The 18,165-nt window shown below is 40.8% G+C and overlaps 1 protein-coding gene across 3 annotated transcripts in view; it reads right to left on the bottom strand.

Moving 5' to 3' along the window:
* Positions 1-22: 22 nt before the first annotated feature.
* pear1 (platelet endothelial aggregation receptor 1) overlaps positions 23-18,165 on the bottom strand; it is a 61,776-nt gene continuing 43,633 nt past the window's right edge. For all 3 annotated transcript variants that reach the window (XM_088997806.1, XM_088997805.1, XM_088997807.1), the window contains exons 8-24: positions 16,383-16,485; positions 16,144-16,280; positions 14,812-15,024; positions 13,479-13,653; positions 12,007-12,127; positions 11,768-11,931; positions 11,270-11,372; positions 10,545-10,697; positions 10,345-10,476; positions 9,599-9,730; positions 9,397-9,513; positions 7,833-8,048; positions 6,328-6,437; positions 6,127-6,256; positions 4,928-4,990; positions 3,503-3,709; positions 23-2,245 (exon numbers count right to left, since the gene is read on the bottom strand). In XM_088997806.1, coding sequence (XP_088853932.1) covers positions 2,106-2,245; positions 3,503-3,709; positions 4,928-4,990; positions 6,127-6,256; positions 6,328-6,437; positions 7,833-8,048; positions 9,397-9,513; positions 9,599-9,730; positions 10,345-10,476; positions 10,545-10,697; positions 11,270-11,372; positions 11,768-11,931; positions 12,007-12,127; positions 13,479-13,653; positions 14,812-15,024; positions 16,144-16,280; positions 16,383-16,485 — 2,416 coding nt within the window. In that variant the 3' untranslated portion in view covers positions 23-2,105. The remainder of the gene's footprint in view (positions 2,246-3,502; positions 3,710-4,927; positions 4,991-6,126; positions 6,257-6,327; positions 6,438-7,832; positions 8,049-9,396; positions 9,514-9,598; positions 9,731-10,344; positions 10,477-10,544; positions 10,698-11,269; positions 11,373-11,767; positions 11,932-12,006; positions 12,128-13,478; positions 13,654-14,811; positions 15,025-16,143; positions 16,281-16,382; positions 16,486-18,165) is intronic.

The raw sequence follows: 18,165 nt of genomic DNA, 5'->3' as shown, positions 1-18,165 counted from the left end.
TTTGGTTACAATGCAAGACACCTACGATGGCTTTTTTTTATTTACAAATATCCACAAAAAAACAAATGGTTACATCCTGAAATACATGAACACTTACAAAAAGAAGAGGGAAAACACTGAACGGTGTCCTATATGTTTTAGTGACATCTCTAAAGTTGACCGTGTGTTGGACTTTAATGAGTGTGGCATTTATTCAGACGCGATTAAAAAAAAAAAGACAATGAATGGAAAGGAAAAAAAAAGCCATAACAGCAACAAAGTGCTGCCAAACAGACGGCATATGTCAAGCTGACAATTAACTCGTTCATTGCCATTCCCGAATTTATTCTAGAATTGAAAATAGGAAGTGGAGTGCCATTCCTGAATTTGTTTGTGTTTTGGTTTTTCTTGTGGGGGTGCCGATAAAGCACTGCTCACACCTATGGCAATGTATTTTCCCTTCCACGAGGTGGCAGCATTCCCCTTTTTTTCATGTTAGCAATTTGTTCCAGCTTCAGCTGTTGTTAAAGCGTTATATTAACCAAATATGTATGTACAGTATTTTATTTTGTACCGCTACCCCCATTTCAAGCTCAGATAACTCCAGACTGATATAACTGAGGAATACTTTTATTTCTGATGAAAGTAGAGAGTCTAAGGTTCCTAACGCTGTATTGAATGTTTATGTCGTCCTAAAACTCAATATTCTGTGGCTTGGAGTCGACATTTTTTTGCACGTTTGGCAAAGACGTTTGATCTTGAAATTGACCAATGTAATTTTTTGAGCATTTCATGAAGGATTGCAGGCAAAAAAATACATTGAGAAAGTTGGTTAACAAACTAACTAGGAACAGGTGAGTGCCATGATAGGGTATAGATGGCGCTTCCCTGAATTGCTCAGCCATTCATACGCAAAGTTGGGGACAAAGTTCGTTTCTTTGTGAACAAGTGTGTAAGAAAATAGTCAAACAGTTCTCAGGAGAATTTGTTGAACAATGGGGAAAAAAACTGAATTTTGGGATTTCCTTTCTTGTGGTACAAAAAAAAAATCATCAAAAGGTGCTGAGTATGTGCAAAAAAATTTGGGATGTAAACTCATTCACTGCCAGACGATATTCAAAAATGTGTCCACTCCAGTGCCAGGGTTTTTGTCTTCGTCACTCGAATTCCAGGACACACAGAATATTGAGTTTTAGGACTACATCAACATTCACGTCTGGCAGTGAATGAGTTCCAATCAGAAGTGCTCTCAGCACAGTAAGAAAAAAAACATCAGCAACTGGCCGGTTCGCGAGTACATTCATAATACGATGGAGGAAATAAGCAGTTGTGTAAAAGAAGAAAAATATTTCTAACACTGTCGTATCAATGTTCCTTTTTTCTTGTACTGTCAAAAACATGTTAAGTGTTGCTATATCCCCCTAAAACACAGGTGTCAAAGTCAAGGCCCGCGGGCCAAATCCGGCCCGCCGCATCATTTTTTTCGGCCCGCGAAAGCAAATCAAACTTGTTAAATTCCATGATGATCGCTAAAATCTGAGTCAAAATTTCATATTTTTGGATGTCAACCACAATAAAAGTCATTATTCTTGACTTCAGATTTGAAAACGAGTTATTCATTAATTTGCTGTGTGCTCTATATGTAATATTTGAAGGGATTTAAACATTCTAATGGGTTCTCCAAATTCATAACGGCCCTCGAGACTACAATGTGGCCCGCGGCAAAAAATGACTTTGACACCCCAGCCCTAAAATGTTTGATTTTTTCCTTGCATAATGATTTTATTGACCTGCACATATGTAGAAAAAGAACCGTTTGAAAAGTGAGCAAATGTTATTCTTTTTTGTGTGTGTCTGTGCGGGTGCTAAAGTGCATCATAACATTGCAACTAAGTTGAGAAAACCAGCCAAAGTTGTAAAAACAATATTTACATGAGTTCACTGAACAGTCTTCAAACAATCCTGGACTCACACTCCCTTGCCCCACCCCCACCCCCACTCGTCCCACCCAAATGGTGGGGATCTCCTCACCGGTGGTGAAAATACAACGTCCTCCATCTTGGAGGCGCACGGCGTCTTGAATGGCGTTTCGGGAGGCCTCGCGCGCCTTCACGTCGGCGTCGTGCTCAGCGCAGCGTTCTCTCGGGCGAGGGGGGGCGACGGAGCGGCGGCAGGTCATAGTGGCCCGGGATGTGGCTGTTGACCGGAAGGTCGTAGTGGCCTTGGAGATCCTCCAGGGGGGTGTGGCCCACAGAATGCTGACGTTCTGCGGGTGGGGAAATATTTCACTGTCAACTCATTCATTAATAAATGGGAACGAGCATACACCTGCCACCATTTAAATTGCCTCTGATCATCCGAAAACAAAGTTCAGATGTTCTAGTAGGATTTCGATTGTAGTTTTTGTTTTTTAGCAGAAATCTCTAGATTTTATGGTACCGCTGAATGCTGCTGTTGCCATCATCGACTCAGCACGATTCCAATTTGATCACGGTTTTACTCCTTGGTGCTTTCTACTATCTTTGTGACTGCTTTCTTTTTTGTATATGATAGCTGTCCATGTTAAGCGCTTTGTTTCAGCTTCAGTTGTTGTTAAAGCGCTACACAGTGATACCTTGGCTTACAAACTTAATTGGTTCTCAGACAGCGAAATGTGTATCCCAAAAAAGTTATTTCCCATAGGAACCCATTATAATGAGAATAATCCGTTTCCAGGTCCCCATAAAACATAATTTTCTACTTTCTAATTTTCTAAGCCTTTAAACTACACAAAATATACCTTATTTCATGTATAATAAATGTGCAATGGTATTATAATTAAAGAAATAAACTGTACTGTATAATAATGTCGTTTTCTTTACCTTTGTGATGGTCGTTGATGGCTTGATGGAATGGATAGTTTTTTGCAACAGCAACAGATGCATGCAGACACACTAGAAACATCAACAATAGCTGTTTCCGTTGCTTGTCTTTTCATTTCAAATTGAACCGATGGCTAGTGCGGGTTATTTGTGGAGCCTGATTGATGGGAATTTTAACCTTGCAGTCTACACTCTGCCTTTGAACTATCAAAGTTGAAAGGAGTCCAAATTTCACTGTTATCTATCCATTTTTGTCAATCTCTGTAGTCTACCTGTCTCTTTAATGTTTAAACCACCTCCCCTCACTGCTGCGTTCTTGACCAATCACCTGGCTTTAACCGAAGACTGTGGGCGGGGAATAGAGAACAAAAACAGTCGGCTGCCACTTTGTTGTCAGGAGAACGGGCTCGTTCGCAAACGACACATCACTCATTGAGGCAGCTCCGTGTACGAAAAAAGTTCGTAGGCCGAGGTAACATTTTCATAAATGTAACATTTGTAAAGTTCATAAGCCAATAGGTTCGTAAACCGAGGTATCACTGTATAAATCAATATGTATTGTATTCCATTGTACTGTATCGTTGTTATTTTTGATTGCATAATAGCGTAAGAGGTTTTTAGACAATTTATATCCATTGTGTAATATGTCATGTATGGCTCACGTCGTCGTAATGAGGCGGCGTTGAAGGGCGGCGGCGGCGGCGGTGCGCATTGGGTGTACGCTCGCTCTCGGGGGACGGCCGCTTTCATTTCCATGTAGCTGCTTTCAGGAGGGCAGAAGGGGAATCCCGGCAGATCTTTGATGGTGGCATAAGGGTTCTCGCTATTCAGGGAACTGCTGCTCGCCATGCCTGCGGCTTCTGTCAGTTCTGAGCGAACAATTAACAGCACATTTTCAGATCTTGCCACCTACACGTACTGCATCACAAAAATGGCAACGTAACAAAAAAAAATTGTCATTATTGTCCAGCAAAATACATTTCTCGAAATAAGAAACACTGAGATTTTTATTTTATTTTAATTTTACTGCAGTCGTCCACATTTAAAAAGGTAAAAAAAATAAATCAGTGTTATTCAGCACAAAATAGTAAAAAAAAAACATTTTGTATAAAAATAAAAAATATGCTGTTTCCTCCCACATCAGAATTTTGTATTCTGAATAAATATATATATATTTAAAATCACATATTTTTTTAATAATAGTAATCATAATCATAATCCTCATGAAGAATAAGCGGTACGGAAAATGGATGGATGGATAATAATAATCATCATCATAATAACAATAATAATCATAAATAATAATAATAATCATCATCATAAATAATAATAATAATACATTTCATTGGCAATGTTTTAAAATTTTATATGGTTGTTTTCCAATGAATAATAATAATAATAATAATAAGGAATAAGCGACATGGAAAAAGGATGGATGGATAATAATAATCATAACCATAATAATAATAATAATAATAATAATAATAATAATAATAATAATAATAATAAGAAGAAGAAGAAGAAGAAGAAGAATCATCATCATAAATAATAATAATAATAATAATAATACATTTCATTGGCAATGTTTTAAAATTTAATATGGTTGTCTTCCAAATAAAAGCTAAAAACTTCATATTTGCTGTTGCTAAAAATGTCGACTTTTTTCCAGAATGGAAAAGAAAGCAAAATACTGTAGTTTTTTTTAATGTTTTTTTTTCTCTGCATTTTTGGGATTCTACCCAAAGCAATGTTTTTTTTTTTTTTTACAGGGAAATCAATCCAAAAACCAACGTGTCGGAACACTTTTTTTTTCCTTGACTGAAAAAAGTGTCTTTTTAATAATGAAATGTTGTGTGTTTTGGGTCAACGACGTACTACCTTAAAATTTTGGTTATCTGGATAAATTTTGTTATTCTTCTCGTTTTTTCACACTTGTTTTCTGGATGAAAATAAATCAAAACCAATGGTGTTTTTTTCTCCTCCGTGTTAAGGTATTGCAGTTCCAGCCGGTGCCTCTAGAGAGTGTAAGTGCGCAGTAAATGCAAATCCGAGCTCCCATTCAAGCCGATGAAGAACTTTTGACCAACCTTTGTTGAAATACTTCCCGAGGCTGGTGCTGTAACTGTAACTGCGATCGATTCCAAACGCTCCTGTGAAGCAACAATTCATTTTATGAAGGAAAAAAAAGATCACCTGAAACATGTTAGGATTTATTTTGACATCTCCGTGTTCAACACTTTAACGCTTCTCCCAGAAAATGCTGTCAAGGTTATTTTATAGCCAATAAAAATGGCAACACAAAACCAAGATGATTTATTCGCATCCAGCAGACCTGAGTAATAAATCAAATGTTTTCAGTTTGGCTGATTTTAAACGTACAATATAAATCAAGGTGTGGGCAGTGGGTGGGATGTTTTTTGGGGATCTTTATGTGAATTATTCATACCTGTCAACCTGCGAGACACTGTGCCACTCCTTAACACTCCCGAAAAGCCTTTAATCGTCCCACAATGGAGAAATTTGCAAATGATCTTTAAAAAATTGCACAAGTTTCTGGATATATTTTTTCTTCGACTTTTTTTTCGGGGTAGTGCTTCTTTCCAACGCTAATACGACCAGAGGCGCTGTGAGAGCCTCTCTCTCTGCCCCCCCTTCTCTCTCTCTCTCTCTCTCTCTCTCTCTCTCTCTCTCTCTCTCTCTCTCTCTCTCTCTCTCTCTCTCTCTCTCTCTCTCTCTCTCTCTAACATATGTAGTATTCTCTCCAGTTGCACATGTTCATATATTTACAGAAGATATATTTTATTACAAGTTTTTTTTTTTCAGTACAAAGCAATACAATACTTATACAAGCCTTCACCATACTTATATGCTATCTAGCTGGTTATACATTGGCTATATAGCTGACTGGCTATCTATTAGCTAACTAGCTAGCTTTCTATCTATTTGCTATCTAGCTCCCTGGTCGGCTATCTAGCTAGCTATCTGTTAGCTATATGGCTAGCTATTAGTGATCTATTGGCGAGCTAGCTAGCTTTCTATCGATTTGAGTGACTTCCGGGTTGAGTGAACTGGCGCGTGTGATTGGCTATCCCTGCTCACCCACAGAAAAACTGATCCTGTGACTGTAAAGTGACCTTGAATGTTTTGAAAGGCGCTTAGAAATCAAATGTATTATTATTATTATTATTATTATTATTATTATTATTATTATTATTATTATTACAATCTGGTGAAATGAAAGGGTGCGATTTTTATTTGTGGGTGTTGAATTCGGGTGTGGTCTAACCTGGTTCCTTATTGCGAGCTTCGTGGTGTTTCCAGTCAGCAGGCAAGGTTGCGTTACTCTCCACGCCAAACAGGCCACGCCTCTCCCGATCCGTGTTCTTCATGCTGCAGAACAACTGCTTGTTGGTGTTCTGGAAAAATAAAGTTATCAGAAAAGGGGGCAAAGAGTGAGCGTGAAGGAACGGAGTGGATTGAAAGTTACCTTGATAGTGCGGTCGTGGTTATTGGGGAGGTGAGGCAGTGGGGGACGGTTTTCCCGAAGCGTGTGGTAGCTGGGGTTGGAGTAGTAGTGCTGGTAGTTGGGAGCCACATCTATACACACACATACACAAATAAGGTCACATCAATTCCATGATAGCTCTTCAAGAATATATTTTTTCTTGTTTTCTAATTGCTCAGCGATTTATGACTGAGAAAAAAAATCTTTGGGTGTTTTGACGATAACACTGAAAAATGTTTTCAGATTCTCAATAAGAATTATGTCATATTACACCAGTTTTGTTTTTGCCCCCCAAAAATGTTTTTAAAAAAACTAAAGAAAATGCCGCATAGTTTCGTTTTTCTTTACAACTGGATAACCATAAATAATTTAAGAAATATATTTATTATCATTCATTCTTTTCTTGATATACTTAAAAAAGATCTAATGATGAAAACGTTTCTTTAAATCTAATGAATAAAACATTTCTTGAAAAAAATAACTAAAATAAGTACAGTAATGTCTCGTTATATCGATATTCTCGGGAGTCGGAAAAAATATCGATATAACCGGACTATCGATATATCCGATCCTGCGGCATGTAAATTTTCATAGAAATAGTATCGTAATAAGCAGTACTATCGATATAACCGATATCGATATAACGAGACTTTACTGTATTATGAAAATTCATCACCTAATTTTTTGTCCTTATATGTAAACATAAATATTAACTCATGTTTTGTTGAAAATTTTGCAGGTATTTTTGTTTTCATTTAAAAAAAAGTTTTTGGGGGGAGACTAAACAAATTCTCAAAAAAAAAAGACTTTATCAACATCGAAGGGATAATACTAGTGGGCCTCAATCGGCAGTACATTTGCACCTAAAAGCTAGCAACCACTCATTTGACGACAATGAGGTTAAAATCTTAGCGAAAGAACATAGATGGTTTGAAAGGGGAGTAAAAGAAGCAATTTTCATAAAACAACTAAATCCTTCATTAAACCGCTTTGGTGGGGTGACGTTCAATTTGGATCGTTCGTACAACAGCCTACTTAGGCAAAATAGGATTAGTAATACTGATGAAGTGATACCGGAGGATGTGGGGCAATCAGGCTAGTCGTTAGTCAGGACAATAGGAACAATCAGTGGAGTAGCAGGGAGTAGTCCTCTGCTCCGCCCAACCTGAGAGCAGGGACCTATCATAGCAGAGTCCGGCACCACCATGTCTGGACAGTAGGGATACATATATAGGGCCTAAACTACCAGTAAGACTTTAATTATATAATATTATATATATAATAAAAAAAAACGAAGTTTCTTGGATAAGAAGCAAAACGTCCGACACCTTCAAAGAAGTACAGATGACGGCTGAAGAAACATTTTCATCGATATTTGATATACGTAACAGTATTGACTGGACATAAGGTGGCTCTGCTATTTACAATGCACGAGACCAGTTTTTTTGGAATCAAATTTTCAATGTTGAAATACCAAAATTACCTACCTGGTACGGCGTACTCGGAGTTGACAGTGCGGCTGGCGGAAAAAGAAACAGCGGGCGTGTTGTTGTGCTTGAGCCTCTGCTGACGGCGGCAGAGCAGCAGCAGAACCAGCAGAACCACCACCAAGATGACCAGCGCCACGACGCCGCTGATGGCTGCCCACGACTCCTTCTCACCCGGAGGCAGCGGGACCATCACGCTACCGGGCTCTGATGCCTCTGAAAACAAAAGATGGAATCCAGTCTGAATTATTCTAGCGCAGGGAATCTGAAAGCTCACTTGTACTGTTTGTGAGTGTGTGTGTGTGTGTGTGTGTGTGTGTGTGTGTGTGTGTGTGTGTGTGTGTGTGTGTGTGTGTGTGTGTGTGTGTGTGTGTGTGATAATCCGAAAAGTGGTCCTCAGAAAACATGAAAAAACATGAAAGTGTGTGAGTGTGTGTCAGTGATAATTCAAAAGGTGTTCCCCATAATACATAAAAATGCGAATGTGTGTGTATGCGTGCAAGTAATGATTCAAAAAGTGGTCCCCATCATACATAAGAATGTGAATGTGTGTGTGTCTTTATGCGTGTAAGTGATGATTCAAAAAGTCCTCCCCATACTACATAAAAACGTGAATGTGTTGGTGTGTTTATGAGTGTAAGAAGTGATTATTCAAAAATTGGTCTCCATAATACATAATAACGTAAATGTGTGTGTGTGTGTGTGTGTGTGTGTGTGTGTGTGTGTGTGTGTGTGGGTGCGTGTGTAAGTGATGATCCAAAAGGTGGTCCCCATTATACATAAAAACGCAGATGTGTGTGTTTGTGTGTGTGTGCATGCATGTAAGTGATGATTCAAAAGGTGGTCCCCATAAAACATAAAAACATATGTGACTGTGAAAGGGATGAATCAAAAAGTGGTCTCCAGAAAACAAACATGTGTGTGTGTGTGTGTGTGTGTGTGTGTGTGTGTGTGTGTGTGTGTGTGTGTGTGTGTGTGTGTGTGTGTGTGTGTGTGCGTGTGTGTGCGTGTGTAAGAGATGATTCAAAAAGTGGTCCCCATAATACATAAAAACGCAGATGTGAGTGTGTGTTTGTGTGTGTGTGCATGCATGTAAGTGAAGATTCAAAAGGTGGTCCCCATAAAACATATGTGATCGTGAAAGGGATGAATCAAAAAGTGGTCTCCAGAAAACAAACGTGTGTGTGTGTGTGTGTGTGTGTGTGTGTATGCGTGTGTGTGTGTGTGTGCGCGTGTGTAAGAGATGATTCAAAAAATGGTCCACATAATACATGAAAACGCAAATGTGAGTGTGTGTGTGTGTGCGCGTGTGTAAGAGATGATTCAAAAAATGGTCCCCATAATACATAAAAACGCAAATGTGAGTGTGTGTTTGTGTGTGTGTGTGCATACGTGTAAGTGATGATTCAAAAGGTGGTCCTCATAAAACAAAAACATCTGTGTGTGTGAAAGTGATGAATCAAATAGTGGTCCCCAGAAAACATAAACTAGTGTGTGTGTGTGTAAGTGATGATTCAAAAAGTTGTCCCCATAAAACATAAAACGCGAATGCATGTGTGTGCACCTTGTTGACAGTCAACGTTGTCACACAGGCATTCTCCCGTCTCACGGTCGCACAAGACATTGGCAGGACAGGAGCAAGTTTGAGAGCAAAAGGAGCCAAAACGCCCTGCACTGCATGCTGGAGCACAAAAATAGATATATTTAAGTATTTACAAAAGAAATTCAGATCATGATCAATATGAATATAATAAATCAGCGCTGACGTATGGAGCAATCTGTGGCGGTCCAGCCTGGAAGACACTGGCATTGGCCGTCCCGGGGGTTGCAGGTGGCGTTGTTGGCGCAGCTGATGCACACTTCAGAACAAGCTTTGCCATAGTAGCCGTACGGACAAACTGCAACAAACGCAGAAAAAACAAACAACATTGCATGCATCAAAAAAAGGTGTCAAAGTCTAGGCCCGGGGGCCAAATGTGGTCCGTCACATCATTTTATTCGGCCCGCGAAAGCAAATGAAACTTGAGAAATTCCATGATGCTTGCTAAAACCAAAATTTCAAATTGTCCCATGAAAACCACAATAACAGTCTTTTTTTAACTTTAAATCTGAAAAGTAGTTCATTCATTAATTTGTTGAGCGCCCTGTATGTAATATGTGGAGGGGATTAAATATTTTAATGGCTTCTCCAAATTCATAAATTAGTTTGACACCCTTTGATTAAAATATGTTTAACGATTTACGAGTGTTTTTCGTTGTGTGTTTTGGGTCACTGTCGTGATCGTAGACCAAGGTTTGAATAAATTGTACCCAATGCCTGATGTAGCGAAGTAGCCCCAGAACATAACAAAGCTTTTCTCTTCCATGCTTCACTTTTCTTATGTGTATGCATGAGTCAATGTCAGGCTGAAGTGCTTTGATAAAAAGTAGCAATATTGTCTTGTGTGCCCTTTGGGAACATGTCATTTTTGGTCAATTATTATTATTATTATTTTTCTTTTATTGGCCCTACTTTGATGGCATTCATCCCCGGTGTACCCCGGAAGGCAGTCGCATTCCCCGGTCACATGGTGGCAGCGATAGGACTGGCCGCAGGAAGGGCAGGAGTGACTGCATTGATCTCCGTACGTACCTGATCTGCATTCTGGGGACGCGGAAACATGTCATGGATTGGAGTAGCTTCATCATCGGGTGTCAATCGGCGACACTCACTGTTTTGACACGTGACCCCCCTGAAGCCCGGGCGGCATACGCACGCCCCGGTCTCTCGCAAGCACGTGTCGCTGTTGGGGCAGTGCTTGAAGCAGGTCTGGTTGCAATTGCGTCCCCACAAGCCTTCGGCGCACGGCTCACTGCAATGTGGGCCTGCGGGAGACAAGGCGGCTGAAATTTATTTTCATTGTTCAGAATTGATTGATTGTTGTCGATTTAACATATTACACATATTTGTCGATTCACTCATTCAATGCCATTCGGGAATTGAAAATATGACGTAGAGCACCATTCCAGAATCAGTCCGGGTTTTGTTTTTTTCTTGCTTGGGTGCCGATAAAGCGCTGGCTATGGCCTCTGGCAATGTTTTTTACCTTCCACAAGGGGCATCATTTCCTTTTTTTTCCCATGTTAGCGCTTTGTTCTAGCTTCAGATCTTGTTAAAGCGCTATACAAACCAATATGTATGTATTGCATTGCATTTTGGACAGCCGCCCTCATTTTAAGCTCATATAACTCCAGACCCATATAACTTAACTTTTTGAAAGAAGAGAGTCTAAGGTTTCTTACGCTGCATTGAATGTTTATGTAGTCCTAAACCTCAATATTCTGTGGCTCCTGGAAGTTGCACATCGTCTGGCAGTGAATGAGTTAATACCTCTCAAAAGTGAGCATTTTTTCCTCTTAAATCTGACTTTTATTGTTTGGAAAAAATGGACACTCACCCCACCAGCCAGGGAGACAGAGGCATTCCCCTGTGGTTGCCTGGCAACCATCAGCATGGACGCAGTCGCATCTCTTCAGGCAGCCCGGTCCGAACGAGCCCACCTGCGAGTAGGAACCAAAACCAGTGAAGCGAGTCAACCGGACCAATAATGTTACAATTGCATGGGCGTCGTCATGGCAACGGAAAAAAACGAAAGACTTCCATGAAAATTAGTAGAACGTTTTTGGGGATTAGATGCAATCATGTACAATCAATGAAGAATCGGTAATTGGCCATGATGGATGTCTTGTTCAAATGGTCACTTGTTGCTAGGCAGAGTTCATTGATCGTGCCATCAAAACTGGCCTACAAAACTATACAGGAGCTACAAAAACGTTCAACAGATAATAATGACAAATACATATTGGGATGAAAAGAATCGGCTTTACCCTCTAATACAGAAAAAATGTAGAATTTACTTGTATTTTAATAGGACTGTCCAGGTGCGTAAACTCACCGGGCACAGCTGGTCACAGCGGGCCCCCTGCCAACCGGCCGTGCAGGTGCATGATCCATCCGCAGGGTTACATTTTGCCCCGTTGGCGCACTGACAGGTGCCGTTGCATCCGCGGCCCCATGTTCCCTCCAAGCAAGGAAGGGAGCAGTCGGGTCCTCGCCAGCCTGAAGACATAAAAAAAAAATAGGAGTGATGAGGGCGAATTGAATGATTATTTGTTGTGTTGGGAAAAAGTTGACCTTCTTTGCAGAAGCAGGCGCCGTCAGTGGGTGAGCAGTCAACAAAGTTCTTGCAGGAACATTCCAGGGAGCAGTTTTTGCCATAGGTGCCGCTTTTGCATGGATTCTCGCAGTGAACTCCCTGGAGGAAAAAAAATCAGTCAGGATGAACTCAACTGATTTCATGGGTGCAAATTTTAGATTGAGTAAAAAAATGAGTCAGTATGAACAGTTTAGGGGCACAAATATGCCAGCACTGTTTTTGATTGCGAGGAATATCAGTGCCCTTTGACTGTCATCGCTGGACAGCTCAGGGGCGATTGTGCTTTTTCGGTTCGATGCTGTTGGAAAGTCTGCAGAGAAGAAAGGAGCGTCAGCGCAGAGCGCCGATGCGTCTGTGGAAATGTCGCGGCTTGGAATTGAAGAGGATTTCCGTGGGACAGGGGATGTGAGACAATCTCTTTTCGTCGATGGATGCTAAAGTTTCATGTTTGCTTTCAACATTTATCTTGTAGCAGAGGTGCAAATTTCACTATGACCTCCCCTGATCCACTGGTGAAATGGACGCCTTGATCCTCTCCTCTTTCTTCTCAATTCTATCACATTGGAAAACGGCAAGAATGTTTGTGTCATGTTTGTCCTCCTACAGAAACCATCCATCCATCCATTTTCCGTACCGCTTATTCCTCATTATGGTCGCGGTGGGTGCTGGAACCTATCTCAGCTGTCTTCGGGCACGAAGCTGGGGACACCCTGAATTGGTTGCCAGCCAATCGCAGCGCACACAAAGACATACAACAGTCACTCTCACACTCACACCTAGGGACAATTTGGAGTGGCCAATCTGCCTGCCATGCATGTTTTTGGAGTGTGGGAGGAAACCCGAAGAAAACCCACGCGGGCCCAGAGAGAACATGCAAGCTCCACACAAGGAGGCCGGATCGGGACGCGAACCAGCGACCTCTGCACTGTGAAGCCGGTGTGCTAACCACTCGACTACCGGTCCGCCTACAGAAACCATATTAAAACAAAAAATATATTTCTCTCTGCCACCTTTTTCCATTTTCAAACATTTTTTACAAAACTCCAGGGAGCCACTAAGGTGGCGCTGATGAGCCACGTGCAACTCTAGAGCCACAGGTTGCCTACCCCCGCTCTAGAATTTCTAGTTTTTTGTTGATTTGACTTCAAGTTGGCACCACGAGATTGGCTTTCCAGCTTTCCAGCAGCTCCTGTATCCTGTATACTTCTTCCTTTCCTTTCCTCTTCCTTTCATCACGTTGCTGCTGTGAAATGTAAATTTCTCCACTGCGAGACTAATAAAAGCTAATCCAATCCAGTCCAATGATTTTTTTTATTATGGAACACCCCCGGCGCATCTGAAAATTTGACACTGATTAACAAAGAACCAACTAATATTAATTAAAGGAACTTGGATGGCCTTCCACACCACACGAATGTGGTTGTAAAATAACGATTGGTAGGTTGCTTACCGTGTATCCGGGTGTGCACTGACACAGTCCGGTGGCACCATGACACACACCACCGTTGACACACAAGCAAGGCTCCAGACAGCCGTCGCCGTAGAAACCGTGGGCACAGGTTTCGTTGCAGTGCAGCCCTGCCCAGCCAGCCTGGCACGTACACTCGCCTTTCATTGGGTGGCAGCTGGGGGGGGGGGTAAGAGGCAGTGAGGTTCCATATCACACCCATTTCATTAACTCATTCACTACCAGACGATGTGCAGAAAGGTGTCCACTCGAGTGCCAGGGTTTTTATCATTTTCAGTCAAATTGCCGGACCCAAAGAATATTGAGTTTTAGGACTACACAAATATTCAATGCACTGTTGGAAACATTAGAGTCTCTTCTTTCATCAGAAAAAAGAGTTAATTCCTAAGTTATATGTGTCTGGAGTAATATGAGGTGCAAGTGGGGGCGGCAGCACCAAAGGCAAATGCTACTCCCTCGTGGAAGGGTAAAAACATTGGCAGAGGTCTGACCAGCGCTTTATCAGCCACCTATAGAAGAATAACCAAAACCCGAAAAAATTCGGGAATGGCACTCAATGTCATATTTTCAATTTCTGAATAAATTCGGGAATGGCAGTGAATGAGTAAAAAAAAAGGAAGAATTAAAAAAATTGGTAATTGAAAAACATCAATTGTATCGTACATTTTAAAAAAAGGCAAGATTTTTACATTTTGTTTTGGAGGTTGAAAAAAGTTGCATTCTGGATTCTGATTTACTTTATGGATAGAATTTAAAAGATGTATATTTTGTATTGTGATTTTTATATTAAAAAAACAAAGTACATATAAAATATTTATGATCTATGATTATTTTATTTCATTATCAGGATTAAAAATTATAAATGTTAGGTTTTTTTTCAGGATTTTCAAAAATCCTTCATTTAATTTAATTGTGGTTTATTTCATTGGAATTTTATTTCATTTAATTTAACTTCATTTCATTTTAAAACAAAATATCCACATGTTAATGTATAATTTTTAAAGAATGTGAAATTACAATACATTTTTGCTTTCCACGTTTTAAATTATTATTATTATTATTATTATTATTATTATTATTATTATTATTATTATTATTATTATTATTATTAGCACATCACTTTCTGCCAGTCATGATGAGCTGACCAGACTGAGTTTTTGTGGTCGCTAGGGGGCACTATTTTACAAATAGTGGAGTGGCCTAAACTCGAATTAGGATGGCTGCAAATTTTCAAGCTGTTTTATCAGAACTGGAGAGCATATACGGCTTCTCAAGTGAACACCAAAGGCAAATGCAACTTGATCCGCATGTTCACCTGAGTGTGTGTTTATCCTGGCAGAGACACGTGCGCTCGCAGTGCATGCCGTATTTCCCGTGCGGGCACATCCTGTCTTTGCAGTTGGGCCCGCTGAAACCCGGTTCGCACAAGCAGCCGCCGTCGATGTTGTAGCAGCGGGCGCCATTGGCGCAGTCGCAGGTGCCTTCGCAGTCCTGACCATAAGATCCCACTGCGCACTCCTCGTTGCACCTGAGCAAGCCGAGCGTGACATTAGCAACACACGCGTACACGCTTACATTCACAAAATGTATTTCTGGATGCCTCCAGGTTGCCAAGGGAACATCACATGATAGATTATTCATTTTTTTTGGTCATTTATGGAACCTCACCCAGTCTACCTAGTAACAAGTGACATCATTGCCATGTAATCGCATCACAAACACATACGCACTTTATCTCTGGATTGCTTTGTGCAGTGGTGGGCCGTCAAGGCCTGCAAAGCCTTCTCTGCTGTCTTAAAAATATCGGAATCACAGGCTAATGTGAATTATATTTTGTCCATGAATTCTTATTAAAGAATTCCAAATTGTCTTTCACCTTCCTTTCATTGCTTTTCCCCTGTTGTGCTGCTTGCAGATGTGTGTTTTCATATTTAATTAAGAATGTAACCAATCATATTTCAGCCATCTCTTGTGATCAGGGTCAGAAATCGACCTGGACACCTTCACAATCAGTTCTGCAGGCCCCGGATCATAAAATAAGTGTCGATGAAACTGTTGCTTTAACCAATCAGATTTCGAGTTGGACACTCAAGGCCTGTTCGAAGTGATTGGCTAGTCACATGATTGGCAAGTAACTATCCAATCATAGGATCATTAGCTGCTAGTGAAGAGTAGACTGGCCAGAGCTAGCACACTTATCAGTAGTGAGCCTCATAAGCAAATACATTTTTGTGTTAATTTAGTATCGGTTTTGTCAACCCACAATGGCTGAAGGAGGAGAAGAAATGGATTTGGTTGCAGATTTACTGTTAAACCCATTTTCAAGAATAGATAGACATCATTAAGAAATGTTGGACAGCTCCGACGCTAGCAAAAATAGAGGTTATCATGAATCCACACATTCATACTAAAAATTCGAACAGTTTAATGACAGTATTTATTTTCTTCAAGTCACTAGTTATTTCCAGGCCAACGACACCCTCTAGTGGACGTGTAGTAAATAACACCACACTCGCAGATGATTGATTCAGACGTAGCACAACTGAAGGCCGAGGAGTGACATTTACGGCCCTCCACTGGCTTTGTGATTGGTTCACGCACATCACCAGCACTTTTAACTTAATCTGTGACCTTGACAAGGACACACCTGTTCCCAGTGAATCCTTTGGCACACTTGCACTGTCCTGTCTCAGGGTCACATTTGCCGCGGTTATGACAAATGCATTCCTCGGCACAATTGGGTCCATATCGTCCCTCGGGGCAGCGCTCCGTGCAGACAGAACCCTGGAAGGCACCAGCCGTGTAGAATACAAAGTTTAGTTGAGCAAAAAGTGTTGCATTTATATATTTTTTGTACGGTATAGATTGACAGAATTTTTGACATACCGTCCATCCTGGAGGGCAGGCACAGATTCCCTTGCCCCGACAGATGCCGCCATTTTGACATGGACAACGTGCTGGACACTTTTTGGAGCATGGTCTTTCACAGCTAAAAACACAATCCGAGATCTATCAGCTCTTATTTCTATTGAGCAGACGTAGCCCATTTCTAACCTTAAAAGGACAACCGACGTCACTTTTTTGTTTTTTAACTGACATCGATGAGAAGGTTTCTTCAGACGTCATCTGTACAAAAGTGAAGGTTTCGGACGTTTCGCCTCCTATCCAAGAGGCTTCGTCAGCGAACTAAAGATGTTTTTAACTGACACCAGAAAAACGTTTTATAGCATCTAAAATACCCAAAACATGCAGTAAGATATTTTTAGTCAAATGCAAAACACCAATCAAAATGACTTAAAGTGTCTAAAATCTGCAAAAAAAAATGGAGCTGCGAATTGGGTATTTTCAGAAAGTCCCGCCCCCTTTCGTGACGTCACGCCAAGACGTCTTGCATTGCTTGTGAATCAAAACAATGGCTTCAGATTCGGAGAATATGCTTTCTTGTTACACATCCAGTTATGAATATGATTCAAATAGTCCTGATGAGCAAAGCATACATGTTTGCAATCGATTAAAGAATTTATTTGGGCCATCTTGAGGCAAACGGGCGGGGGGAAATGTCTCACCCGACAGAAAAATGGCGATTAGCTCGTTTCCACAGGCTGATACTATCTTTCCATGGAGTTTGCCTCCCTCTGCTGGCGGCTTTTGGGGGTAAGACATGTTTTTTTTTTAAAAAAACAGTACAGCAAAATACATTGACGTGATGGAAAGACGCTACAATGCGTCTTTTTTACGGTGAGGAGGCGGTCCTTTTCTGACGTCACGTACGGACTCGTCACCAACTCAAAAACAAGACTTCCTGACTGTTCAGCGTGAGTCTTAAAACGTAAAATACAGCTATATGCTGTGGAATCTTATTAAAATATGCTCAGTAGAAGTCATTTGAAGCCATTTTACAAATTATGGACACAACTTGTCTGGAGACGTCGGTTGTCCTTTAACCCTTAACCCAAGGCACACACAGTATTTTACCTCAAAGCCAATGAGCAAAAAAAGTGACTAATTGACAACTGGCCCGAAAATGCCAGATATGTGCAAAAATGTGTCCACTCCAGTGCCAGTTTTTTTGTCATTTTCATTCAAATATCAGCACCCACAGAATATGGAGTTTTGGAACTACATAAACATTAAATACAGTGTAAGAAACATTAGATTCTCTTAGTTGGCAGCAATACGTCTGTGTAAGCTCTCAGTCGTACAGGAGTGGTCCATCGATGAAAAGCCGTCATCTGTACTTCTTTGAAGGTGTCCGACGTTTCGCTTCTTATCCAAGATGCTTCTACAGCGAACTAAAGTCTTACTGGTAGTATCGGCCCTATATACAGTAAAGTCTCGTTATATCGATATCGGATATATCGATAGTCCCGGTTATATCGATTCTATTTCTATGCACGCACGGAGAAAATTACATGCAAACAGGGTCGGATATATCGATAGTCCCGGTTATCTCGATACTATTTCTATGCACGCACGGAGAAAATTACATGCAAACAGGGTCGGATATATCGATAGTCCCGGTTATATCGATATTTTTTCGGACTCCCTTGAATATCGATATAACGAGACTTTACTGTATATATATCCCTACTGTCCAGGCATGGCGGTGCCGGTCACTGCTATGATAGGTCCCTGCTCTCAGGTTGGGGGGGGGGGGGGCAGAGGACTA

Source organism: Hippocampus bargibanti, linkage group LG06 (genome assembly GCF_051943395.1).
Source record: "Hippocampus bargibanti isolate YZ-2025 linkage group LG06, ASM5194339v1, whole genome shotgun sequence".
Classification (NCBI taxonomy): Eukaryota; Metazoa; Chordata; class Actinopteri; order Syngnathiformes; family Syngnathidae; genus Hippocampus; species Hippocampus bargibanti.
The sequence above is the reverse complement of the archived record's forward strand: the minus strand, read 5'-3'. Positions and strand labels throughout refer to the sequence as shown.